At 39.9% G+C, this 27,964-nt stretch overlaps 1 protein-coding gene and 1 long non-coding RNA gene across 5 annotated transcripts in view; one reads left to right on the top strand and one right to left on the bottom strand.

Annotated features, from left to right (window-relative positions):
- The first annotated feature begins 1,852 nt into the window (after positions 1-1,852).
- LOC143669016 (uncharacterized) overlaps positions 1,853-27,964 on the top strand; it is a 556,320-nt gene continuing 530,208 nt past the window's right edge. For all 3 annotated transcript variants that reach the window (XR_013168650.1, XR_013168651.1, XR_013168649.1), the window contains exons 1-3: positions 1,853-2,363; positions 15,386-15,468; positions 19,330-19,471. This is a non-coding gene — a long non-coding RNA (uncharacterized LOC143669016). The remainder of the gene's footprint in view (positions 2,364-15,385; positions 15,469-19,329; positions 19,472-27,964) is intronic.
- Positions 17,852-21,248, bottom strand: ID4 (inhibitor of DNA binding 4). 2 transcript variants are annotated; one of them, XM_077143590.1, is made up of 3 exons: positions 20,411-21,247; positions 19,933-19,991; positions 17,852-19,361 (listed from the first exon to the last, which is right to left on the bottom strand). In XM_077143590.1, the coding sequence occupies exons 1-2, from the start codon at positions 20,849-20,851 to the stop codon at positions 19,947-19,949; spliced, it is 486 nt and encodes a 161-aa protein (XP_076999705.1). In that variant the 5' UTR covers positions 20,852-21,247; the 3' UTR covers positions 17,852-19,361; positions 19,933-19,946. The 2 variants fall into 2 exon arrangements, with proteins under 2 accessions (XP_076999705.1, XP_076999706.1); XM_077143591.1 differs by lacking the exon at positions 19,933-19,991 and having other exon boundaries at positions 20,411-21,248.

Below are 27,964 nucleotides of genomic sequence, written 5' to 3'. Positions count from 1 at the left end.
TCATCTCAGGGTCTGTGTGCTTTTTCAGGTCCCACACTCCTCCAATCTGCTTTTAGAAAAGCTTCTAGGTAAGGTATGCCAGATTTAGCAAATAAAAATACTGGATGTCCAGTTAAATTAGAATTTCAGATAAACAATAAATAATTTTAGTGTAAGTATGTCCCTTACAATGTTTGGGATATATTTATACTAAAAATTATTTGCTGCTTATCTGAAATTCAAATTTATCTGGACTTCTCATATTTAACCTGGCAACCTTACTTCTAAAACTCATTCATACAAAGGTATGAGCCTTGAAAAGAGCATAGCAGCATCCTTCTCCCAGGACATATGCATTTTAATGCCAATCAGAAATAGAGGAGAAGCTGAAAGCCTGAAGTTGATATTTCAGACGTCAGTGAAGATTCTTGTTCTTAACGTTGGCTGTATATTAGAATCATGTGGGGAGCTTTTAAATTTTCAGTGGCCAGGCCAAACTACAGAATAATAATAAAATCAAAATCTCCAAGGATGGACTCAGGGATCGGTATTTTTTAATGCTCAAGTGATTCCAGTGTGCAGCCAAATTTGTAAACCACTGAACTAAGGAATGGTTCTCAACCATCCCTGCATATTAAAATCACCCAGAGAGTTAAAAAACAATACTCATGCTTGGACCCCACATCCAGAGATTCTAATTTAATTGGTCTGGGGTGGGGCTTTGGCATTCACAATTTTTAAACCTGCCTTGGTGATGGAGAATCATGGAGTCAGATGATCAGAGTAAGAGTATTTTGAGGGACAATGGGTCACCCCAGCACTCAATAAATTTATCACACTGAGATCCTAATCCGCCCACATATAAACTATCTGTGATGCTTGATTTCTGTGAGAAAAGATCCCATATTCTCCCACAGGGCCAAATTTACTTGCTGCCCACTGTAAATCAGGGCCTTCCATCTGCGTGACACTTAAAATGTCCATGACATTGTTTTCAAAAAAAAATCAGATGTGACTGTGCCGCAATAAAAAAAAACAAGAATAAAATAAACTGTATCCTACTGGGCCAGGTGAGTTAATCTGGAAGTTGTCACGGAATAAATGATTATCAGGAGATCTAGAAGACCAAAGGGAGAAAGAAGAAGGACATGAACAAAATGGTCAAGGGGAAAAAAAGTTCGCAAAGAGATAAGTGGGATGGGAATGAAATGTTTAGAAGGATCAATGGACACGAATTGAATTTAGCTTGGTAGGAGTTTTTGTTATGGGGTGGTGTTGGAGAGGGGGGCTTTCCCCCATACATCAAACAAACTTGAAAGATTTGGTGTGTGTCGAAGACACATAGCAACTGGGAGGTACTAGTAGCTCTGAATGAACTTGGCTGAACATCACACTGACAAATGCTGTTAAATACACTGGCAGTAGACAGTTGATAAACACCAACTCTGTATCGCCTGTGACCCAACGTGCCCTGATAGCAAAACATATTTGTCCATCTGCCACAGGCTGTGGGTTCAGAAAACCGGAATCCCTTCAAGATACTAATCATGCCAAAAGGGTACCTAAGCTAAAAACACTTTGGGCACAAGTCAGATGGTGGGGAGGGCACAAAGCAGGCACTAAAGCCTCGGAAGAGGAAGCGCGTGAGCAGATGAGAAGCTGGTGGAAGGTCTGCAGCGGTGACTGAGAATAGAAGATGCTAAGGCCCGAAATGTGTGTTGTGCGCATGTGCATGCCGTGAGGGCGCCTGGGTGCGTACGTTCGAACCTGCGAACGTGCGTGTGTCTATGCGCCTGCGCGCGCATGCTCGTATGCGCGCTGGGAGCATAGAATTGGAGCGTGAACGTAGAATTAGAACCCAGTTAGGAATCATCCCAAGTGAGGGTTAGCGTGAGTTGACTAGCGGGTAAACTTAGAGGAACTTGGAAATATATTCCGAAATTTGAGAGGAAGTAGAGTAATTGCTTTTTGCTCAATGGGGCCCTTCTCCCGGCCCCCTGAGGCTCTCCCTTGAGGGCGGGCCCTGCTACTTGAAGGGAGACTTGGGCCTGGCGTGTACTAGATGGTGTGCAGTGCCTGCTCACTGGAAGTCCCGTCCGAGGGAGGCTGCTCGGCTCAGAGCCACTGCAGGTGCCGAGCCCCGGCTACATATTCCTTATCATGTGACCTCTGCTGCCCATCACAGAACTGATTCGGAATGAGTGATAGCCTACTCAAGGACAGAAACCTACAGGTTGGCCAGCAGTTATGACCCTTTTCAGAAAAAGATGAACTAAGGCAACCAGATTTTTTATCTCTAGGAAATAGGAACTAAGATGTAGTAACTAATGCATTCTCTTGGTAATAGAACTACTTGAGGCAGAGCTGGGGCAGGAGAGGCCATGGTGAGTCATGTTCATGTCACAGTTTTCGGGGATTGGGAACCTTGAGGAAGCAAAAGCAGCGAATGGTAGAGAAAGAGAAGAAAATGCCCTAGATCTGAAAAATGAGGTGACCTAGAAAAAAAGAATGCAGCCCTTGAGAGAGGAAGAGTAACTTATCCCTAGCACTGCCTTGGTTCCTAAAAAGCATTGCCATTCGTAGGACACGTCTAGTCTATAACTGTCCCACTTTTTTTTTTCTTTTTGGTATTCTGAATGGGTCCTTGATCCCCAAACCGTAAACTCATAACTGAAACATGTGAGCACAAAGCAAAGGGAGGAGGGTATGAGAAAAATGAGAAAAATCTACCCCTCTTTTTCAGCATCCTGAATAGGTCACCATAGTGGGACTCCGTGTACCTCTTCCGGGTGTATTTATATTCTCTAGTTCTTCAGAGGCCCCCCTCCCATCATCTTTATGGCTTTGGTATATTCTATCAACTGTACCTAGATTTCCAGCTAAAAGTTGCTGTAATAATCTCACAATAATATTTTAAGCCATTGTTGGTGACCCCAGCCCCAAGTAGAACAGCTATCTAGATGATCTTAGACTGTATTTAAGTAGCTGCAGAACTGACTTTTGGGTTTATAGAGAAAGAGAGCTTCTTGCCACCCGGGACACATTACTTAATCTCCTCTGTGTCTCACTTTCCTTATCTCTAAAATGGTTAGTCACCATGATTACAAGAAATTAAGTGAATTGATACTTGCAAAGTTTTGGAAGAGTGCCTGGGCATATGTAACCTTCGATATAGTGAGAGGTTGTGTTATTTGTCCTCCTTTGCTCTCAAGGACTTCCACTGTTTTCATCAATGTACCCTATCACCACCACCCACAATCTACATACCTATGAAAGGTGAAGGTGTTCCATTACAATTTGCCTAATGTCTATGAACTGACATCTTCTTTATGTTGAGAACCTTCTTCCAATACTGAAACTTAGTTTGTATTGAAGCTCATAGTTAGAAGACTCCTCATGGTAACCAGATTACTTAATAACACTTAATGTGCTAATGGAAAGCCTTCTGGAGCAATGCACCACTTTTGTAGATCAATGTGGAATTCCAATGATAGTAGGCTCAGATATGCGCAGAGTAAGATACCTTGGGCACTTTTGCTCTTGAATTGGTTATGGACCTTCACTTTCTCCTTTTAAACTGATGCAAGGCTTGGGTGTCTTGGTTGTTGCATCAGCAAGAAAGAAGCAGTGTTGATCAGTGTATCCCCTGGTTATTTGGGCTGATAAATAGAGCAAAATTTAAACATAAAACAACCAGTTAAGACTGAATACATCTGCAAAATAATAGCCACTTATCTTGTATACCCACACCAAACCATGCACTATGCTAATAGCTTCACACAAATGATCTCTTTCTTTCAACAAGTCTGTGAGGTAAATGTTTCGACTTTATTTTATTGATGGTACAATGAAGGCTTCAAAAGGTTAAACAACTTTTCTGAGCTAAATATCTAGCAAATGACAGAGCTAAGACCTGAACCCAGGTCTGTCTGCTTGTAAAATCCAACCATTTCTTATAGCATTGGACATACTAAACCATGTCTTTACAACTTGGTGGTTGTATAGAACCTACAGCCTGCATGGCTGTGAATCCCAGTTCAGTGCCTTAGGTTGGAAACCACAAGAAAAGAGAAAAAGCAGACTTAATAAATAAACAAAAGTATGTTGAGCCCATTTCACCTTCTTTTCTGTTTTATTTTTAAGTTCAACAATAAAGATTGAGCAGATTCTCTTTTTTGGACAAACTGATTCTAAGCTAAAATCTCACGTATAATTTTGGGAAATCCAAAATGTTCAGAATAGAGAATTAAAAACAGAGAAAGTCTTTGTCAGAAATACAGTTAGACACATTTCATATATATTTTATTTGGCTTTGAGAGTTCTCTGTGAATTTCCAGAGGCCCCTTCAAGTAATTAATGATCCTTTGGAGGATGGCAAAAGCAGGCAGGAAATCCTTGTCTTCTCCGAAATCACCATTTGGTATTTCTGCATTTACTACATTCTTTTGACATGGAGTAAGTAGTCATATACAGCTTAAATCTGACTTGTGGAAGACAAGAAGAAGGAGGGAATAGCTTCTTTTCTAAAAGGGTGATGCTTGCAATTCTATGATTTACACCAGCTTTCCTTAGTGTGATCTTGTAGGAGAATGAATACAGTACCCACAGGGCTGCGATGTTTGCAGTCCGAAACTTTTTGCTGGGGCGTAGAGTGGTAGTTGCCTTCCAGTCTGCCCAGCTGGTGCAGAACTCAGCTACTTTGATAAGAAAGAGGAGAGGAGGTGGCTTTCTCTCTTCATCCTATCCTACCAGCTCCTCTCCCTGTTGGACCCCCACCCCTCTCCATAATGTACAAAACCATGTGGATTTGCTGAATAGGTCTATAAAATTAATTATACTGGGAGTGCTTGGTAACCAATGCATTATAAATTGTAAATTATTAAAACAGCATCAGAGCCCTGACTAATATATTGTTCTTTGAGGAGTGAATGAAGATAAGTGCTTTATGCTCTTTAGAGGTCTTTCTTGCCACCATATAGCAGGCATGGAGAGGAAATACCAAGTAGTTTTTCTGTTGTGTTGTTTTCCTACAAGTTTAATTAAATAGAGTATCATTTTTTTTCCTGTTATTAGATTGTTACATGTATGCTCTGCTGCCTGTCTGCTGGTAGCATCTAATGTGGCAATGGGCCCTCAGTAGATGCTGTTCCATAGTGATTATGATAACAGGTATACATATATTCTCACATACAGACCACCCCATGTCAACCTAGTGTGCACAGGAGATATATGAGATGATATGGTTTCATAATAAAATAATTTGTGTTGATGTAGTGCTTCTCTGCAACAACTCTGGAAGAATTCAGAGTAAGCAGTAGGAAACATTGGTTGAGTGTGTGGCAGGGGCCTTGTGGCTTCAGCAAAAAAGGTGGAATGTTTTTTCTCGTCTCTTCCTCCTAGACACAACAGGTTCACCCCTGGGAGTCTCTTGTGAATCTCTCTTTTTATTGAGCAATCTCCTCTGTGCATTATTTCTCAGCATTTTTATACCTGCCATGATGATTCCTTGCAAGTGCACCGCGCAGTTCTCCATGGAAACTTTCTCTCTCTGTAACTGACCAAGCATCAGTCCCTGGGACCATAACTGCCAATCAGATACACAGCATTAACCTTAGAAGTGGGCATTCCAGCCAAAGAACCAAAACAGGCATAAGGCAAACCACTCATTCCTCCATCCCACAGAATAAATAAAAACATTTAAAAACGCACCTTTTCAGTAAGAAATAGGATGCCTCAGGACTGATATCCTGAGTGCAGTGCAGGACTGTCTACATAATTTGCCAGGCCTGCAAATTAAAATTGTTAAGAATTTCCAGTTAGTGACAGCAGAACATTAAACCAAATGCAGGGCCCTTCTGAACCCGAGGCCCCGTAGACTGTGTAGGCTGCACACTTATGAAGCTGGCTCTGGTGCAGGGGGACTTTGACCCAGTAGTTCGTGAGGCTTCCTGCATTTTCAGTACATTTTAATCTTCTAGTGGCCTGATTGGGCCATCAGACAATTAAAGCATTTCTTCTGCTTGGAGGAAGCCTGTGCCCTTCTTTTTCCCACTGGGGTGCTGCACAGGAATCACTTCTCCCATTACTGGGATCAGGGAGCAGCCATTCTCAATATTAAACTGCTATGTAAAGAGACAGGCTGAATGCCCGAGTCTGAAAAGGCTTGTGAGTGTGGGGTGGAGCTTAAAGTAGCTTGAGAGAGAGTGAATCATAGAGGGAAAGAGACACAGATAGAGACTGAGAGACAGGGAGACACATAGAGGCAGAGATAGTAGGAGAGACGGATGCACACACAAACACGTACAGAGGCAGAGGTAAAGACAGAAAGGCACAGAGACAGAGGAAAGAGATTCAGAGGAAGACAAGAGACAGAAAGAGAAAGACAATGCCATAGAAGAATAAACAGAAAAACTCTTGAGTCAGTTTTCTGAGAGAACTTTTTCTTAGACATACCCATTTCATGAATTTTCTGAGCACCACATTGTTGCCATCTTCTTGTCCTCCAAATTATTCCTATAATTTTGAGGAAAAGATGACACTCATTTCTTTTGTTTTAATACTGTCATTTTTTTTTAATGAGCACCTTCTCACCTGTTCCTTGCTGTGCTAGTTTGGGTCAAGGAAGCAGGAGAGAAGATGCCCAGGGATGGGAGGACAGAGCGGAGGGATGTCATCAGGGAGGAGTAGAGGAAGGAGCCATCACACAAATGGTTATGGGAGAATGATGCAGTCTCAGGGGAGAGCAGCTGTTGGAGAGGTAGGTGGGCAGATAGGAAAAAAGTGGTGCTACTAAACTGTACTAAACCCAGCTGGTCTAACTTCCTGCAAGGCCTTCAGATATCCCTGTGACCCTGTTACCTCTAGGATGACCTCATCTCAGCTGTTGTCCTGGAAGGCCAGATATGTTCAGCTGGAAAGGTTTAGGGGGTGTATTCAGGGATGATGCTTTCTTTCAATATCTTTATCACTGGAATTTTTTGCGTGCACTTTTGGGGAATGAATAGACCAACACTGAGGAAACAGTGGTCCATGTTGTAAATGTGGTTAAAATAAGAAAAAAAAAAGTGTTTCTTATCATTTGTGGGCTACTGTGCTGTTGTAGGAGATTGCTTTCCCCATGCAGGAATACCAGCTGAGAAAGTAGTATTCAAAGGGGGCCTTGAGGGGCCTATTCTAGCAGCATCAGAATAGCCCTTGCGAAGCCAGAAGGTTGAACCTACTTCTAGTTAGTTACTAGACGTTCCTTCAGGCAGTAGGCCCTATTTTTTTTAGTGTAGTGTGCCTTAAAATTCAAAAGAGGGCAGCAGATAACTTAAGCTGCTTGTAGGACCAGGAAAGCATGAAACCTGAGGAATGCCAGAAGGAATATGTGCTGCTTTATCAAAGCTCACAACAGGTGAGGGTTAGTTGTACCAGAAATTTGTGTTTCTAGAACTGTATGCTTAAATGTACAAGCAGTTATTTGATTAATGTGCTCTAATGAGCTTTGGTGATTTGAGGGGCAAGTAGAGGCCCATTGCCCACCCCAGCAGCCTCGTGCCACTCTATTTTAGTGACTTAGCCACCTGTGATGGAGAGGCCAGCAATGTTAGGGCGGGCCACAGTACAACAGAAATGGCCGTGAGGTATGAGGCTGGGAGACTGCCTGGATGATATTTGTTGTCTTGTAAGTGCTTTTGCTTGTCCTCTGAGGTGATCCGGTTGCTATCCACAAAGTGTAATTTCTTCCTGCGTAGTACATTCCATAGGTTGTGAGACTCAGGGAATGTGAGAGAGGGAGATTCTCTTTGAGATTTTCCAGTGCTGCCAGAAGAAGTTTGTGATAGGAAGAGACTGGTGATTTCAAAGGGGTGAAGAGAAAAACATTGCTGAATGGGGAGTCCTTAACCCAATCGTGCAGAATTAAAGTAATAGGATTTCATTCCTAGGATCCCCAGTGGATTTGTTTATGATCTGGTTTCTGGGAAAGAGGGATTTTGAGATGTGGAGCCCAAACACAGTTCCACAGAGAGGTTCTCCTGTGTCTTTTGCCAGGAGAGGAACAGTGAACAAAATAGAAATCTTATTTTCAAAATAAATCCTAAAATGATATCATAAGGCTCATGAAATCTCTGATAGTCTTTTTATTTGACCTGGTTTAAAGTAATTGTTTTCACTCTTGACTTTTTTTTTTAATTAAAAGCATTTTAAATTCGTTTCAGTCTTCCAAGAAAGCATCATACTAGATAAAGCATCTAGAGGATTAAAATATGATGCCTTCTGAAAGTTTAACCCTTTGTCTATTTTAAGAACACTTTCGATTTCTAGAAAAAAAATGAAAATGTTTTTTGCTCCATCAACAAGTTAGGCTATTTAAACTGTAAAAAGCTTCCATTAAGACTTGGGAACATGCATATTATTATTTTTTTTATGACCTAGAAATTAACAGATGCTGTACTGTCTAAATATGCACCTAATGCTAAAACAAAAGGTTTCCGAGAAACATGCCCTAGAATTTTGGACTGATTTAATATTAAACAACTACTATGAGACTGAGGAAATGAGCCCCTTTATAGATGTTGGCGAGCAGAAGAGTCTCTTCATATGTGTGATAATAAAAACCAGAGTTGGCAAGAACTCGCAAGTCTACAGTCAGTGTGTATTGCTTTATATCCTTTAAAATACTGGGGAGGAGGTCATGCTTTACTACTGCTTTACAGGTCATGAAATTAGAACTGCAAATTGATAACCAAATTGATAGGGTCTCTAGTGCCCTGTAGGATCATTAAGGATTTAAGGGGCTTTTGTAGATATCCTTTGGGGGTCTACTTGTAAAATAGTATAATCCAGAGTGATTATGAGATCTTTCATCTTAAGATAACTCTAGACGAAAAGATAAATTTCTCTTTTTGGGGTCAGTTGTCTCTTACATCTCAAAAAAATAGTTTTGTTCTCTTAGACTAGATCCCTCTCAGGACTGGCTCCAGTCATTACTCAAGTTGTAATTTCAAAAAGAATGGCTGTGTTTATAGAATTTTCATAAGGCTGAAATAATCCATAAGAAAAAAAATCTTTATCAAAACAGATAATTTTAAAAAGAAATGATAACTAAAATAAAAGCTAAAAGAGTAATCTGACAATACAAATAACTATACTATATATTGAACTTAATAAAATATTCTTGAATCATGAAAAAGGCCTGACTTTTTCTGGCAGTTTCATCATCATCTTATAAAAGGCATATTTTAAAATTTCAGAGCCTCCGTTTCCTTATCAGGACAGTGAAGGAATTCTGTTTTACTCCAAAATGCTATTATTTTATAATTCACTAAAAAAATGGCCTAGTTGGCACAGTAAACCCTCAAATATTGATTTCTTTTCTTGCTGAATTAGTCTCATCTTTAGTTTATCAGGGAGAATAGCTACCAGAAATTATTAAACATAAATTATATGAAGTATACTTTTCTAAGCATGAACAAATATAGAGCTTTTTTAAACCCTGATGATCTCTTAAATGCCACTTTATGTATTGTATACTACTCTAGTACTATGTTTTTGGCTTTCAAAATTGTTTCCCTACCATAAAATATTATTAAATAAACCAGATTACTTAGCCCTGAATATAGTTTAGGTGTAGAGTTCTCTTTCTCTGCTCCCTTCCTCATTATCTGTCACATCATGTTATACTTAGCTATATATATATAACAAAATAGATTAAAACAAAACAAAACAGAATAGATAATGTACCTATCACACATGATCCCCAGAAGGACTCTCAGTACTAAGTTTTGTGTCCCCATTATAAGATAGGGTTTAAATAAGTCTCAGAGAAGTTAAGTAATTTACCTAAGGCCATACAGTAAATGGAAGAGCTCAGAATTGAATTTCACAGCTCTACCTTACTGAGTTATCTCTTTATAAAGTACTTATTCAGTTTTAGAGGAATTAAAGCTATTTTTCTCTCCCATGCCTTCTTTAATTCCTAATATTATATACAGCTTCATCAAGAGGAAATCTATGTACAATTAAGGTATAATTGTACCATATTCCAATCTTCCATGTGCACAGTGTTTTAGCATTTGACAGTCATGAATTGAGATGTTGTAAGGCAAACACAACATTTGGGCCAATACCATTTAGACTTCTTTTTGCATTATGTTATAGACCATCTCTTACAAAGATACAATATACTAGGGGAAATGAAGTCTTTTTTTTCTGAGTTTGTTTTTCCAGAAGAATCTCTTTACCATTAAAGCAATATTGTTCACGGCCACCTGCACAGACATATCTTTTCCAAACTTTTTTTAGGCCATCACATAGATATAATTAATAAGAATTTAATGATTTGTAATAATATATAAGGGGGTGAAAATTTTCCTCTTTCTTTTATGTCTTTCCTAAGAAAAGAATAGATAATGTGATAAAGAAAAGTAGGTTATTTTGAATGTTTTGGCTTAAAGCAAGACTGGAACCAAAACCATGGATACACAGGACGCAGCTATAAATGACTCTGTCACAGGGATCCCATGCCACGGTCTCACTTTGAAGCAGTCTGTCCTAGGCATCCCCAACTTTCAACAGCTTCCCTTATCCCACTAGATTATTACCATAGCCCTCTATTGATGTTACATTAACCTTTCCTCTTTACTTGATTAGAGCTCCTAGAAAATTTAAATGGGTATAAGTAAGTAGGAGAAATGCACTGTGTATGGCATACTAGTAGTAGCTAACCTATATAACATTTTCTTGCTTACAACAACTGTTTCTCAAAGAGCGTTTCCTGGGAGACTTGCCTCAGATTTACCAGGGGGCAGCTAAAATGCAGATTCATGGGCCCTACCTCAGACCTGATGTGTATCTCCAGATGATATTTATGTATACCAAAGTTATAGCCATTGTCTCATAAAATATTTTCATAGATGTCACTTTCTTTTTATCTCTCAATAACCCTCTGTGCTAGAATATTATTATTATATACCCGTTTTATGCATAAGCAGCTGGAACTTGGAAAAGTTATTTGCCTGAGAGGACACAGCTGGTAAACTGTAGAGCCTCTACTAGATCCTAAATTTTTTGCCTTGGTCCGATGGCCTGTGCCTTTCTCCCATAGCACACTGCCTCTATAGAGGGGCTGGGTCTACAAATTCATATGTCGTAGGCATAATTGTAATTTAGGTCTGAAATTCTTTCATGGATTGTGCTTTTGGTGTTGCATCTAAGAACTTATTACCAAATCCAGGGTCACCTAGAATTTCTCCTGATGTTGCTTCTAGAAGGTTTATAATTTTGTATTTTATATTTAGGTCTGTAATTCTTTTCTTTTTTAACATATATAGAAGTTTTCTTTATCCTAGCTATGATCTGGGACCTTAGAAGTAGAATTGCATGATTCTACTGAAATATAATATATATACAGAAAAGTAATTTTTTTTTTTTACATGGGTTGGCTCTGGAAATTGAACCCAGGTCTCCAGTACAGCAGGCGAGAACTCTGCCACTGAGTCATTGTTGCCCAAAAGTAATATTTTTTAAAGTACATTTTAACAAGTAGTTATAGAACAGATTTCAAAGTTTGGTATGGATTACAGTTCCACAATTTCAGGTTTTTCTTTCTAGCTGCTCCAAGACACTAGAGACTAAAAAGAAATATCAATATAATAACTCAGTAGTCTACTCATTTGTTAAATCCTGACTTCTCTGTTATAACTCCTCCTTCTTCTTTGATCCTTCTCCCAGTCTTTAGCGATACTTGGATTATGCCCATTCTGACTTTTTTTCATATTGAAAAGTGGTGTTGACAATAATAGGGGGATGGAACTGGTCGATGTTCTTGGAGAAACTGGCACCTCTGAGTATCAGGACTTATCTGGCCTTAGGAACCATATGATCCATTTTTGAGTTAATTTTCGTGAAAGGAGTAAGATTTGTAGCTAGGTTTATATTTCTGCATGTGGATGTCCAGTTGTTCTAATGATCCTTTCTCCATTGAATTGCCTTTATTCCTTTGTCAAAGAGGTTTGAAATTCTTGATCCTTGTTACAAAAGCACTTTATTTCCATTCTCTTTTCAAAGGCAGCCAGTTCAATCCTGCATTTAATTATTAATTGCTTTAGATTTGAACCCCACCTTCTTAAGAACATTAGGCAAGTTGTAGATTAGGATATAGAACAAGATAACCCACTTAAGGGTCACTGGAATAGAGTCCATCCACACTGAGTTTTGTGGCCCTGGATTAGAGATTGAAAACTGGGTTGTAGCCCTGACTCTACAATAAGTAAACAATCTGCATTGTTTACTTAGCCTTTTGGACTTCTGACCTGAAAGGTATGACCTGGGGATATTAGAAGATGTTTTCCAGATTTTTAATCATGCAATTCTACTTCTAAGGTTCCAGATCATAGCTAGGATAAAGAAAACTTCTATCTGTAAATGGCTCTACCATCCATGCAGAAATCCTGTTTCAAACAGACCCATAAGGATTTACTGAATTTATAGATCCATCCCATCTATCCCAAGTCATTTCACCAATCTATGAGAACAGGGCCTAAGATACATAAGCAGAGACCTGATTGTACAACTTTTCCCTTGAATGGCCCATGCCTGCTGCTCCTATTGCTGTCTTATCATGTCCTCCGTGAGTTTAGTCATCCTTTCCTTGCCCCACTTTTTAAACTCAGGTATTGATATATCTTTGTTTATTTACCCAAACTTGGATCTATAATTCTTCTATCTTTTCTCTGGAAACAGGATCTGTTCTGATTCTCTTCTCCCCTTCTCCATTTCTCTTTCCAACTCTCTTTGTCCAAGACTGACCATACTTTCTCAATCTCAAGAACGCACAGCTTATCCATTTTCCATGTTTAAGGCAGCCAATTTTCATGTAAAAGGCAGACTTTTGATTGCAAAGAATTTGCTAGATTCACTGACACATTAAGTTACAAGAATGCTCTTCTAGAACTTGCAGTCTGGAGTCCCTGGAGGGCCAGGGATCTACAGGAAACAGAGGCATGGAAAAATAACTGTGAGATAGCACAGGAGGAACAGGTATTTTGAAGGTGATGAGGGAAAGACATCAAATAGTCTTTGCAGAAGAAACAACATTTGATTCTTGAAAGATGGTTAGTAGTTTAACACCAGTGGTGAAGATTAGATTTTTTCTATCAACTGGGCCAGATGATGGTATCCAGTTGTTTGATCAAAAACTGGCTATTGTTTCTGTGGAGGTATTTTGCAGATGAGATTAAAATCTGCAATCATTTATCTTTAAGTAAAAGAGATTTCCTTGATAATGTGGGTAGGCCTCATCTAATCAGTTGGGTGGGGGTGGTAGAATCCAGGCAGAGGCAACACCATGTGCAAAGGAAGGGAAGCATGGAAGCGAATGCCATTTGGATCTGGATAAGTTCACTCACGCATGGATCAGCAAGGTTGGCCTAGCTAGTTAGGCTGGCTGGGTAAGTGTCCCCGCTACCCACCGCCCCATTCCATGTGTGTCCTTCCTGAAGCTACTCTCTTTTATGTTTCAGAAAATCAACCGTACTCTGGCAAGACTAGACAGAAAAGTATGCTTTGCTGTCTAGCACATAGAGGACAAAATCTTAGGTATGGATGAAGCCTAGAATATGTGCTTAAAGGTAGCCAGAAGTTGAAGAGAGAAAAGGCTGGCAGGAAACGATGCATGAAGGATCATAGGTGTCCAGGTCGTGGTGGGTGGGTCAATAGTTGTATGCCAGCCCAAGGAGTCAGGCTTTAACCCTTAGGCAGAGGGGAATTTTTGAAGTGTAACATGGTTAGATTCATATGAAAGATAGCAAAGAGGAGGAAAGAAGAGATAAGGAGACTAGTTTAGATTACTGCAAGAGTACAAATGAGGGTTGGAAAGGGTATAAACTGAGGTAGTACCAGTGATGCTGGGAGGCTGGAAAGGATTTGAGATAGCTTCAGCAGGGAGTTTTGTGGCTGATTGAATGTGATGGAGCAAGAGACAGTCAAGCACAATTCCCAGATTTCTGACCTGGGCAAAGGCAGAAACTACTAGTCAAGATAAAGAATCCAGAAAGAACGGCAGGTTGGGGAAGACTATAAGATCCTTTTTCATATCTACTGTTTCTAGAGGCAGGGGGACCAGAGGCAGTTAGAGGTATTGATGTGAAGGATTCAGCATAGATGAAAGGGGAAAGAAGGAGTAACTGAAAGCACCGGGGAATGATTGAGTGAAGGAAACATTCTTAATTCAGTTCAACAAATATTTGCACAAAGTCCTGGTTAGGTACTGCAGGACACACAAGGAATGATAGTTTCTACCTTAAGGAGACTATTTTGTTTTTACATTCATTATGGACACAGGTTCAGCATGTATGAAGAGCGTTTCCAAGAATTATTCTTGAAGTAAGGTGTAAAATCTCTGTATATTAGTTATTGCTGTTTTCCTGGTTGTCTCTAAGGCTTCTCCATATGAGTACTTTTTCTTCCAATTTTTTTCTTGAGGTTACTTGGGAGGTTAAAACAAGTTCTACTACGCTATGATAAACATGACATATGAATTACCTGTCTTTGTTTTCTATCCTGCCTAATACTTAAATAAAACATAGTTGCTTTTAGTGGTCCAAAAAAGATTAAAAGATTACAGGGAGGGGGATGCATCTTTTATAAATCTCAAATCTTAGTAATTACAAGAAAAAGGGGTAGTAAGATGGAAGAAAGCTGATATATGGCTAATGTATTTTTTAGAGTGAAACTCCTTTTGAAAGCTATTTTCCTAGCTATTTCTAGGTAAGTAATTATCACATACACACACACAACACATATACAAACAATTGTAGTCTCTCAACTGACTGCTGAAGCATATGAGGAAAGTAGTAAGTATTTTGAAAACATTTAAGATATTTAAGAAAATATTTAAAATACTTAAGAAAATAATGATGTAACAAATTTTTTAAATTGGGAAATATATGAATTTGCCTGAAGAACTGTACTATAATTCTTTTCTTTGGAAATTAAACTTTGGAATTAAAGGGAAATTTTAAAAGTTTTAAAGGAACATGCATGTAAAACTGCTGATAAGTATTTCATATCATAAAAAATTGATATTCGATTTAAATTGAAACTAATTTAAATCAAATAATTGTATCTTATTTCATCAGGAATTGGCATATTTTCCCAATTCTTACATAATCTCTTATAAAATTCCTTTCTAAAGTGTAAGTTTTTTTATTTGAAAAAATGTCAGATATGAGTGGAATGGCATAGAAAAATTGTCTTGTCTATTCATTAAATATTTTAAGTTAAATTCTTTTGTATTCATGTTCTAGTGAGTAGAGTTCAGCTAACATATTCTGTTCCTTCCCCAGAAACTGATGTGTTTATTCTTTTATGGACTTTGAGGGGCTTTTCAAATTAACTTCAATTTTTACTGACTTCTTTTTAGATCCCTAAGTGTGAATTTATTGTGGAGACTTTATGAATGATGGATCTACTTAAGCAGCCTCAATACCACTCTGCTTTGCTTTGGTGAGTATAGAAAACATTTGGTGATATGGCTCAGACCTAAGTTTTAGCACTTCAGTGGAACTTTTGAGAACAAGCCAAGATAGGAATAAGTTTGGAGTCATTTAACTGTAAAGTACACTTTTAAAACTTCATTGAAAATTTGAGAGCATTTTCAGTTACATATATATGACACATATATATTTGAACCAAACAAAATAATTTCCTTTTGGTATGGGGTTTTCTTTAAAGTATTGATTATACCAGTGATCAAGGTGGAACTGTAAGTAAAATTACAATCCTAAAACCTTTTGGGCAATGATTCTAATTACTATCATATTTCAGCAAAATATCATGGGTTGTAACTGAAAGAAATCATCTGGGTCTGAAAAATACCTACTGAGGGCAGCCGTATTAGGATTCATTCTGGGGTGGATAAATTAATTTCCTGGATTTGAAGAGCGGTAAAGGGAAGGTTTTCCTTCTTCATAGGTCTGGAGAGCCTGGGGTTTGGCCATGTTAAGCCCACGGGCTACCTGGGCTCATTAACATATATATAATTAAAGTGCGCGGGCCAGAAAGAGAGAGCCAGTTTTATTTAACTGTGTGCTTCTGTGAAATAATTTCTTTCTGTCTGTATTGTTTACCTTCTTTTTTTTAAATTCAGTTTTCCCTGGACATCATCCTGCTCCTTCTATAGAATTATTGCTTCCTATCTGAACAGACACTAAAGCTTTCCCTAGCATTCAAACTAGACTTTCTATTTGTCCATATCATCATCTTTAAGCCACATTTTTCATCATATGGTAAGAAACACTATAAATAATTGAGGTGATCAATCAAGAGACCCATTCTTGATGATGAAAAATTGAATAACTCAGTAAAAGTCAATTAAAAACCACAAACTTAAGAACCTTTTGCTCATGAAGATTTATTGTTAGAGAAGGTATCTAATACAATAGATTTTGGGGGTCAAGATTTTTAAAAATCCTAAAAAGGCAGTTAAAGCTTGACAATAAATTGAGTAAAATTTACAAAATATCAAAGTATATTAATCGCAGTTGGAAATAAAAAGGAATTTTTTTTCCTTCTTTAAACATGAGATGTCAAAAAGGTCAGGGATTTGTAACATTAGAAACAGCATCCAGTATGTGGTCTTTTTTTTTTCTTTCGAGGTTTTTAAATGATTCTTACTCTTTGATTGTGCCTATACAATGATAAGTCAACAGATGAAATGAAAGCAGTTAGGATATCTTCCTCTGTTGAACCAAATATCAGAATAATTACAACTACCTACATAGAGGACTTGAAATGTTTTTGTTATCTGGTTGCTTGGTTAGGACACAGCCAACATTTTAATGGAATGTCATGCAACTGTGTGTAATTTTTTTTTTAAATAAACAATGACCTTTGTTTCTTTAGAGATACCAAATGTTGCTTGAGTGGCCAACGAGAAAATGCCAACTCTCTGAAATGTATTACTTAAAACATTTTTCTTCCTTTTTAGTGATTTTTTTATACCCAAAATACAAGTTTAACAGAGGAACAACATCTATCTACAAAGACCAAAAATATTTCTCCATTTATTTTAAGGTTCGAACTCTACCAGCATAAGTTTTAAACTGTGCCCAGAGGCTTAGTTAGATAAGGTTCAGCAGTCAGTCTTGACAGATGTCTAACTCAAACTAAAAGTGTACATGTGACATGCTTCCTAGTGAAATTAAACTGCAAAATAAGAAGGAGGAATTGTCCCTCTTTTAATAACAAAGAATGCAATCGTTAGAATTCTTTAAATTTGGAATTCCAGCACTGCTCGTCTTTTCCTCTTGATATGGGACAAGAATGGATAAGATCAAAAATAAAAATAAACTTCATTTAAACGAGCAGTCCTTTGACTTTTGTAAGGCCCAACATCAAGTACTTCAAATTCTTAAAGTACCTAGAACCAGTAAAAATGTCAGAGGTGATGGGACAGATTTTAAACCTTCTGATTTATTTGAACTTGCTAGCATTAACTTTTGTTCATTTCTATTGAGACAGTGCCCCTTAAACTGAGTACCAGAGACCATGATGTTTCATATTTACACAAATATTTGACTTTGACCTCATAAAAAGTCCCTTGGGTCTATAATACTTTTATAATCTAAAATAAATCCTTTCCTTTTCAAAATCAAACAGACCACGTTACACACATAGTTGACTATTTACAAAGCACCCAATTAAATCCTGCGTAATTCTCTCACTCTGAAAATTCCATGTAACTGGTGTGTAAAGTACTGATCACATTAAATGCATAATGTTCACAAGCCCTGACAGTCCTAACTAATTTAGAAAATATTACCATCCTTTGAGAGAAAAGTGTAAAAATAAGTGTAAGGTTTTTAAGAAATGAGACCAGAAATCACAGTACAAGACAGATAATCTACTTTAATATTCACATGTAAAAAGTTACACATCACACGAGATTGAACAGTAGCTTAGGGATAACTAACGTAGCTATAGTGAAAATCATTTTTATAAAAAAATAATCTAGATGCGGTCATCAGAATTTTTGGTCTACTTAAGTTAAGTGTTTGAAGATCGACTTTTATCCCTGCTTGAAGGATCTGCCATTATGCCTTTTATTTTCTCTCTCACTGTTGCCTATTAATATTCTTTGGAGGAAGGAAAGCAGTAAGTGTTCATTTCCAAGAGTCTGTCCTTTGGTACCAAGCAGAGAACATTTTTCATTTCTATGATTTAAATAATCTGTACAGACATGAAATTTAGTGACATTAAGCTTTAGTATAAAATGAAGAGAGATAAGTAAAATCTTTTTCACTTTGATAAAACAGCAGATTTCATAAACTCCTTAAGGATCCAAGCATTTCCCCTCCCCATATGCAAAATCATTCAGAATTCATTTTGACCTCAGTTAAACAAAAAATTACACTTTATATATTACACTATAAAACCCTGTACTTAAAACTGATAAAGTATATTTTCAACACATATGCTTCAAATACAAAGATTTCAATCTAGGTTAGAGAAAACACATTTGAATGGACTGAGACAAGTTTATTTTGTGATTAAATATCTCATGCAGTCATGCAAGACTAACCGTAACTGTTATTTCTGAGTCTACAACATTGGGCAAAACAAAATTTAAAAACCAGGCCAAACAAAAGACATTCAAGATATCGAGAGCTCTGCAACTGAGCTGAAAAATAATTTTCCAAAAGAAATATTCCCATAGATTAAAAAAAACACACACATAATATTTACAAAAAATATTTAATTAAAAATATCTTATAATTACAGTAGTCTATTAAAGCATATACTTTTCTCACACTTATAGAACATCTCTATATATACATGGTATGAAATGTCACTCATTATCTATACACAATATGTAACATTCTTGCAGGGAAAAGAAAGTTCCCTGCCCCCGTTATAGTCATCTATTTTAAACAATAGATGTAAAGAAACAATATATCTACAATGCTCTGGTATATTAGTAAAGCTTCAAAACAAAAATTGAGCTCCTTGGTCACCGAGTAGGCTTCTAAAGTTGGATTTACTCTTTTGATCTATTTATCAGTTCTGTCACACTTAAGTTGAAAAGTTTAACTGCACCTCCCAAACACACAGAAATGTACAATTCACAGCGAATATAAATGAAGAAACAAAACAGAATACGTATATAGAATGTTTATGAACGTGCAAAAAAAGAGTGAAAGTTTCTTTTTTTTTTTTCCTCTCCCTCTCTCTCTCTCCCTCTCTCTCTCTCTCTTTCTCTTTCTCTCTCGGAATGATGAATGAAAACGTTTCTAGAATTTGCTGAAGTGTTTTCCTTTCCTCCGGTGGTTTTTTCTCTAACTTCTGCTCTTCCCCCTCCCGCTTTAGTGCTCCTGGCCCGGGCTCAGGCGGCCGCACACCTGTGGAAGAGGAATGAATAGAGGGGGGGTGTGAACCTTCCCGCTGCAGACCGACTGGCGCCACCAACCAAACTCAAGACATGCTTGATCAACAACCCAAAACAAACCAGGTCAGACAACACCCGCAGCCCGCGGTCGGGCCCGGCGCCGAACGGGCAGCTGTGGGCCCCCTGGATGCCTGGAGAGGGGGACCCATTCGCTGGCCCTACCCGCGCCTCCCCCTTGTGGGTGTCAGGCTTGTGTGAGAATGGGGGGTCGGGGGCGGACATCGGGGCAGTTTGCCCGCACACTAGCGTGCCCTCCCTCGGGAAGGTGGGGTCAGGAGGAGCCCACCGGGGCCGCGGGGCAGCGAGCTGGTCCATCTCCATATATAGGGGGCCCCTCGTTACTGAAGCTTGGTACAGGATCACTTGCTAACCGGGGAGTAGCAAGCGAGAGGGGGGTGTCCGCCACTTTGGGAGTTTGCCGTCAGTTATGCCCAGGGCAGAACAGTGCGGTGCCTGGCCCCAGGATTTCCCGGGGACTGGCGTTCCTGGTGACCGGCTACCCGCGAAGGGAGATGCGCGCTCACCTGGAGAGCGCGGCTCAGCGGCACAGAATGCTGTCGCCCTGCTGGTTCACCGCGCCGGCCTGGAACAGCAACCCAACGCCAAGGGAAAGGTTAGCTGGCGGCAGTAACGCACTCGCCAACGTCCCGGATTCGCTCTCGGAAACCAGGCGGACATGCCGGCGCCCCCCGCCCAGCCCGGACGCCAAGGGGAGGGACCCGGCGAGGGCTCACGGACCCTCCGGGCACAGCATAAACTTGACAGTCCTGGATGCTCACAGCCCAGAGCCCCACCGCGCCTGGTCACCGAACCAGCGCCCGCCAAGCCCAGCCGGCGGCGAGCAGCGCCCGGCGCCTGGAGTTGGGGGGGGGGGGTGCGGGACGGCTGTCATTCTTGGCCGGTCCCTGCCCCAAAGAAGGGGAGCTCCCACGTCCCTCCACCCGTCACCGACCCCCTGGACTCCCGTGGCGTCCGCCGCCCGGCCGGCATCCGACCTCTCACCGGGTCGGTGTTGAGCGCTGTGAGCGGGGTCCGCGGCGGCACAGCCGGACAGGACCCGGCCGGGTGGTGCGGCGGGGCTGGCGGGGGTGGCTGCCTCAGCAGAGCCGGATGCGTCTCCAGCGCCAGCTGCAGGTCCAGGATGTAGTCGATAACGTGCTGCAGGATCTCCACTTTGCTGACTTTCTTGTTGGGCGGGATGGTGGGCACCAGCCTCCGCAGGCGGCTGTAGCAGTCGTTCATATCGCACTGCAGGCACAGTGCCGGCTCGTCGGCCGCCGCCTCCGCCGCTTTGCAGCGCGCGGCCGCCGCCGCCGCCGCTGCAGCCGCGGAGCCGCCCAGGCTGTGGCCGTGCTCTGCCAGGCAACGCAGCGCCAGCTCCCCGCCGCCGCAGCCCGACGGCGCCTTGCGGCCCGATGGGCGCACGGGGCTCACCGCCTTCATCGCGCGCCCTGCGCGAGCGGACTGGATGCGGAGAGCGAAGGAGGCGGGCAAGCTCCGGGTCCCACCCGCGGCCGGCTCTGCTCGCCTTCCTTCTCGCTCGGTCAGCGCTTGGGCACCGCGACGCTCCCGGAGATCCCGCGCCCAACAACTGACGGGAGACTCGCGCTGGGTTTTGCGAGGGGGATCTCTGTTCAGTGGGCGACACTCGGCCAGGCAAAAGGCGAGAAAACTCAAAAGCACTGGAAACAAAGCAGCCCACCCGGGTTCCCTGATCACTCCCTTCGAAGCTCCGACCACAGCTTGGCCGCCGCAGCCGCGCTTCCCTAGCCTGCGACTACCCCAACCCCGAAACCGCCTCCCGCCTTCACCTCCTCCGCCACGCTCTGGGCTAGCCCGCCGCGCAGCTGCTTTTATAGAGCCGCGCGCCCCGGGGGCGGGGCCAGCGAGCCAGCCCCCGCGCAGAGCGAGCCCAGCAGAGCCGGGCTAGGCAAGCCGGCGGGTACGCGGGGGAGGTGGCGAGGGCGGGGGCTCGGGCTGAGGAGGGGCGGGGTGCTGGGCAACCTGAGTGAAGGGATGGGCGGGGGGTCGGGAGTGGCCAGCCAATCAGGCGGGCGGTGCCATCTCAGGGAATGACGCTCGGACCAATAGGAAGGACACTCTATTCCGTCAACGCTGTGGGTCTGGGCTCTGAGGAGAGAGATGGGTGGGAGTCGGGCCAGGCTGGTGTGTGCCCAAGGGAGGGGAAAAGAGACCGAGAAGTTCCTGAGAAGAACTGCGGAATGTACGGCTGGAATTGAGAGGCCGAGGGCGCGCTGGGCCCTTCTGGCGCATGCCTTGCCACCGCTAATAACACAGTGCTCGGGGATGCTCTGTCACCCAGCACTCCGGTCCCCGGGATTCCGTGCCTTAAGAAGGATGCTGTTCAAGAAGGCCTGTTTGTTCTGTTCTGTATTCTTTCCCCTTCCGTTTCATTATTCGCCTGTTCACAATTGCTGAAACCATAATGATAGAATGGAATGTGTGGCCTTTCCATTTTCTTTTAAAAACGCTAAAGCTTTGCAAAAAAGGAAAAGAACGCCGAATACAATTTTTAGTGAAGGGATATATGAATAAAATAAAAAGTGGTGGGGTTTTTCGTTTACCCATCTAGATGCAAAAGTGGGCTCAAGAAATGCAATTGCCTTGCACATTAAATTTGAACACGTAAATATTAAAGATGCATGGACACGGAGCATTTAAAATTCCACCATGGCACGTAATAGTAATCTGCTTTATGTAAAATTGATACCTGTAATCTAATTTAGGTCATTAATGCACAGCTTCACGTATTAGTCACCACACTCGGCTTTAAACGCGATGCTGAATGAGAATGTCCAGTCTCCTTTTGCAACGAAGCATTAAAATTCACACTTCTAGTCCCAGGAGTCCTGCTTGGTTCCCTTCCTGCAGAAAAGCCTGTTAAAGACGTTTTTGTGTTAGATTTCTAATGGAAAAGCTGCCCTTCAAGGGTTGGAAACAAATTGGACAATGAACTTTGAAATGGTTTTGTATGTGCCCTTTAAGAAAAAATTGAGCCCTTCAGATAAGAAACGAGCATGACAATTCTCAATGACGAATGAACTTTGAGCACCTTCACCCTGCAAATCTCTGTCCTTTAGACACACTAAGAGATGAATTAAACTAAGAATTTTTGTCATTCCTGTACCTGACTTGGTTTGGTGCCTTCATTTTCACATAGTAGAGAGAAACAGATGCGGACCTCATCTCTTCCTAAGTAGCCCCCGGTAAGCAAGCCCTCCCTCCCCCAACTGAAATACCTGCAGCAGGCAGGTATTTTGTTTAGCCATCTGAGTACTTTATTCCTGTTGCATTACTATTTCCCCAGAGCACATTCCTTTTCCCTGATGAAATAAGAAGCAACTGTTTAATGCTAGTTTCATAGGTAGATGCAATAACCTTCCGCTCCCCTAATGCTTATTCATTATTGTCTATAATAAGTGGAAACAACATTCTTATTTACTTACGTATATAATAGATGGTCTTCATGCAAAATGCTTTTTTTCTAAATAAGGCATAATTTCTACATGATTAAATTAATATGAATGCACAGAGAATATTGTGATTTTCAGTAGAAAGCTGGAGCTGGAGAGAACAGGTGGATGAAAGCTGTGATCTTGGAGCAAATAACATCGAAACAGATAATAAATGGATATATGTACAGATGCTTTCTTCCCTTGGCTTTTCTCTTTCATAGAATTTTAAAAACCACTTTAAAATTACAAACCTAAGAGTTTTCCCTATTTGACAAAATTTAACTGCCAATATGTATACCTGCATTTCAAAGTTTTACATAAGTAAATCAAGTAAAATTATTACATGAAGGGATAGCCACACCCATCTTGTGGACTTTGCTAAATCTCAGAGACCTGTGTTCTGGATGTGTCAAGTGTTAAAGGCCAGTTTCAGGTTTTGTTGGTGGTGCTGTGTGTGACTGGGTTCAAGTCAGAAAGGCTGAGATCATATAGGGGGTGGTTCAAAGGAATTTGCTGTGCTAACTGACCAAGAACACCCAGGAAAAATGTGATCCTCTAATCCTGCCACGGAGTACAGAGAGGCAATTATTGTATTCATCATTTTGAAGATTGGAAGGCATAAAGACATTAGAAAATTAAAGTGCTATGTACAAAGTTATCCGATGGAAATAAGGAATATGATCCTGTACTTTTTGGCCCATGAAACGAGAGAGTACCATAAGCTATGTGGTGTGTTGTTTTGTATTCTTTGAAACTTAATGTGACGTCAAAGCTGAAGTCTTTAAAGACTCCTGGCCCCGATGGTTCAAAACAGTTTACCCAGCAATTACCAGCTTTTGGATAAACCTTACAGGCCACATTACTTCTCCTGTACAAAGAAGAACATTTGAATTTCCCATGACTCTTCCTTGTACAGCAAAATGCTTCACTTGCACTTGTAAAATAAGATGGGCTAGGCAAAGCCTTTTGCCATAAAAGTACTAAAGACTTTCAAAACATACCTCAATGGGAATCTGGGATGAAATATTCATAGGCAAATTGCTAGGAATCCCTAGTGACCAGAGTCATGTATACACCCTCCAGACAAAGAGGTCTGCAGCCCTCTCTAGGGATGCTTTCTAGATGCTAATCAGATGCTTGCAGAACTGCAACACCCAGACTCTTAGAATACACAATCACCCTGTGTTTACATGAAGCAAGGGTATCCAAGCATATTGTGTTTTTCAGCCCAAATGCCTTTTTAGGACTTGATGCTTCTTTCTCCAGGGCCTGCAGTGAAACAGTGGGTGGGCTTAGACACACAGATAAACATGAGTGTTTCCATGCTGTGTCCACTCTCTAGATGTAAGTAGTCACTGAGGAGGAACATGTATTCTTTCAGGGCATAAGAAACCACTATGTACCCTGCAGCAGGAATGTCCCTTTTCCAAAAGAGTAAATTGGGCAATGTGGCAATTCAAGCTCAAGGCTGCTTTATCAGGTACCAGGCGTTACATACTTACTTGTGCTACCTTGGATTGCTGATACCAGTCCCAGAAACACTGGTAATCCCTTGGTTTGCCCAGTCTGGGAAAAGGCTTATAGGAAGAGAATATGATATATTGAACATAGCTGGGCAGACATGCCCATCAAAAATACCTTATTTTAGGAGTTTTGAAAAAGTAGTCTAAGTAACTTTCTTAAACCCCTCCTCAGAAAAGGGGAAGAGAGAGATAGCTCTTACTTTTTACCTTAGGAGATGCAAAGAAAATAGGTTCTGGAATCAGACAGCCACGTCTCCAATTTTGGCACTTTGGCTTACTAGTTTTATATTATTAAATTGGGTTCTTAATTTCCTGTGCCTTCCACAGATGAAATAAAAAATTGTAACTACTTTATAAGGTTGTTTGACTCTCTCTATATAAAGTTCTTAAGAACATTGTCTGGTACATAATAAGTGTATAATTAATGCTAAAATGTTTTTAGTCTTTTTTGCAAATGTTATTTCCCAGTCTGTGGCTTGTCTTTTGTTCATTTTATAACCTCTTTTAAGATCAGTTTTAATTTTTGATAACATCCAATTTATCAAATTTGTTCCCTTATGGATCATGCTTTTAGTATTGTATCTGGTAAATCTTTGCATAACCCAGGGTAAAAAGGTTTTCTACTATGTTTTTCTTCTAGAGGTTTTATAGTTTTAAGCAGAGTTGGATTCATTGATGCCCAGGGCTCCACACTTAAAAGAATGCTCTCCTATTGCCATCTTAAAATTCTTAGTAACTTTTTTAACAATGGACTTACATTTTCATTTTGCGGGGGGATCAATGAATTGCCAGTTCTGGCTTTAGGTTTTTTCATTCAGGTCTATGGTCCATTTTGAATTTGTCTTTGTATGTGGTGTGAAATATGTATTAAAGTTAATGTTTCTATATATGTACACCCAATTGTTACAGCACTATTTGTTGAAAAAAACTCCATCTTTTGCATTGAATTACCTTTATACCATAGACAAAAATTGATTATGTACATGAATGAGTCTATTTCTGGCTTCTGAACTTTGTTCCATTGGTTTATATGTCTGTCTTTTCACCCTTACTACCCTGCCTCGATTACTATAGCTTTATCATAAGTTTTTACATTAGGTAATGTTGATCCATTCATTCCCCCAACTTTGTTCTTATTCAAAGTTGTATTGGTTATTTAGGTATATTCCATTTCTGAATTTTAGAATCAGTTTATACAGTTCTTCAAAAAAGGACTTGTGTTCAAAATATACAAATAATTTATATCCAGAATATATAGAAATCTCAAAACCCAAAAATAAGAAAATGAACATCCCAAGTAAAAATGGGCAAAAGACCAGACAACCCACTAAAGAAGGTATGCACAGATGGCAAATCAGTACATCAAAAGATGCCCAATATATTCATCATTACAGATTTGCAAATCAAAATTACAGTGAAATACCTCTATACAACTGTCAGAATGGCTAAAATTAAAAAGACTCACCCAGAATATGGAGGAACTGGGTTTCTCATACACTGCTGGTAGGAATGTTATATGGGGAAAACCACTTTGGAAAACAAGTTTGGCAGTTTCTTACAAAGGTAAACATACATATACCAAATGTCCAATGATTTTACTACTAGGTATTTAACTGAAGAGAAATGAAACCACGTCTGTACATGGGGGCATGAAGAAACAAAGGGGCGTGGGTATGATGGGTATGTGTAGTATGGTCATGGCTTCACAGTGAATAGGTATGTCAAAACTTATCAAGTTATATACTTTAGATGCTCATGGTTTATTGTATGTCAATTATACTTCAAACAAGCTGCTAAAGTGTTGCTTTTTAAAAGTCATATTTGGATCTCAGGAGTTCCTTTTCCAAACCCATGAGGGTTTTTTGTATTTAACTCCCATAAATAGTCATTTTATAATCTCTATTTTTAATTTTATTATTATTATTTTTACACTTTGTATCCTATTGCTCCTAGAAAGCTAATGACTCTCACTCAGGTATCACAGCTCTAACCAAATGGTGGAGGTCTCCTGTCCAAAGCAGGTATGAAACATATACTGATTCAATATTTCAGTTGTCATAGTTATTCATTAATTATTAAATCACTTGCCGGAAATGAACAATGCCAAAATCCACATCCGCTACTCCCTGTTTTGCACTGTTCCGATGTGGGACAGATTCAAAGGCTCTGAGGAGGGACCAACCTGATTATTTGAAATGATATTCCCCTTGTGCAAAAAACTGAAGCCATGATTTGGACTCTCCCTTCTGTGAGTAACTCTAGTTATAGCCTCTGTTTCCTCAATTACCCAAATTGGCAGCTCCCTTGGGGCAAATACTCACTGGGTGGAGAATATAAGAAGGCTCATCATTCCATATTCAGGATGACCCACCATTTTTTCTCTCTCCACTCTTTCCTTCTCAAAAAAATGAATAATCTAACAGGATCATGAACTTTCTACTGCCACTACCAGAGCAGGGAACAAAAACTTTCCAATAGTTACCTTCTTTTTGTCTTTAAAATCCCATGGCTCGATCTGTGTAGCCTCAACTTTTCCATCTGGCAAAAAAAGGGATTCAAAAGGATAGCATGAGTATTAACTCCTTTAAAGCTCCAGGAAAAAGGTAGAAAATAAAAAAACAGGAGACAGTATACCTGTGTATAATAGATACTCAATATCTACCTATATCTCTGTCACTGAAAGGGCTTATAATAAGTAAAATGGTTATGAAGATGCCAAACAGATATCCTGCTTTTAGCTCATTATAATCCTTTAGTAGGGAAATTTCAAAACAAGACTTATTAGATTGTTATTACTATTAAATAATTCATCCTGAGAGATATTAATATGTATCCATCTGCTTCTTTCTTCCTTTGCACAGGTGAAAGCATCACTTAAAACTGTTGTATTCATAAATTGTTGTTAGATTTAGTGTTGAAGAGGTTTTAATTTTATTTCCACTTATTTTAAAGTGAATATAAAACAATTACAAAATATAGAAAAAAATCATGAATAAATAAGTAAAGATGCTAAATAATCAGTAAATTGCTTAAAATCTTGAAACTAAATACTAAATGAGTCCATATTTAAGAGAAAAAGTTTCCCATTTTGTTTATATCTAGGTCATGGTTTCTAAGAACTGATACAATGTTAAGAAACAGTTGCATTATTCCTCACCACAAAGAGTTATTTTTGTGACATTTGTAGACCCCACACAGTTGCCATTGATTGTCCTTGGATACAATGTTGGCAAACTGTATACCTGCAGTGGAAGTGACCATGTCTAAAATAGATGACCACTATCAAAATTCACCTGTATGTGAAATAAACTAGTATGTTTTTATAGCAATACAAATGCAGCAAAACTCTAAAGGAACATTTAAAGATGCTGACTTCTAGAACATAGGGTTAGAGGAAAAGGGACTGAGTTAACTTTGAATTTTATCAACTTTTGTAATTGTATATTAAAATAGTTCGGTTTAATCAGAATCATCTCTTTTGAAGGCACTGCAGGTAGAACTAATTTCTCTTGAATAGAATTAAATCAAATATATAATCCTTAGAAATGGAAAGCCTG

This window comes from Tamandua tetradactyla, chromosome 25 (assembly GCF_023851605.1).
Source record: "Tamandua tetradactyla isolate mTamTet1 chromosome 25, mTamTet1.pri, whole genome shotgun sequence".
In the NCBI taxonomy this organism is placed as follows: domain Eukaryota; kingdom Metazoa; phylum Chordata; class Mammalia; order Pilosa; family Myrmecophagidae; genus Tamandua; species Tamandua tetradactyla.
This window is presented reverse-complemented; position numbering and strand designations above follow the sequence as displayed.

What these genes read in the sequence shown, in the direction of transcription:
- ID4 (XM_077143590.1), bottom strand. Translation starts at nt 20,851, where the DNA reads ATGAAGGCGGTGAGCCCCGTGCGCCCATCGGGCCGCAAGGCGCCGTCG. An exon ending in CAGCGCTCAACACCGACCCG is followed by an intron (nt 19,992 to 20,410) that starts GTGAGAGGTCGG and finishes TTGCTGTTCCAG; the next exon opens with GCCGGCGCGGTGAACCAGCA.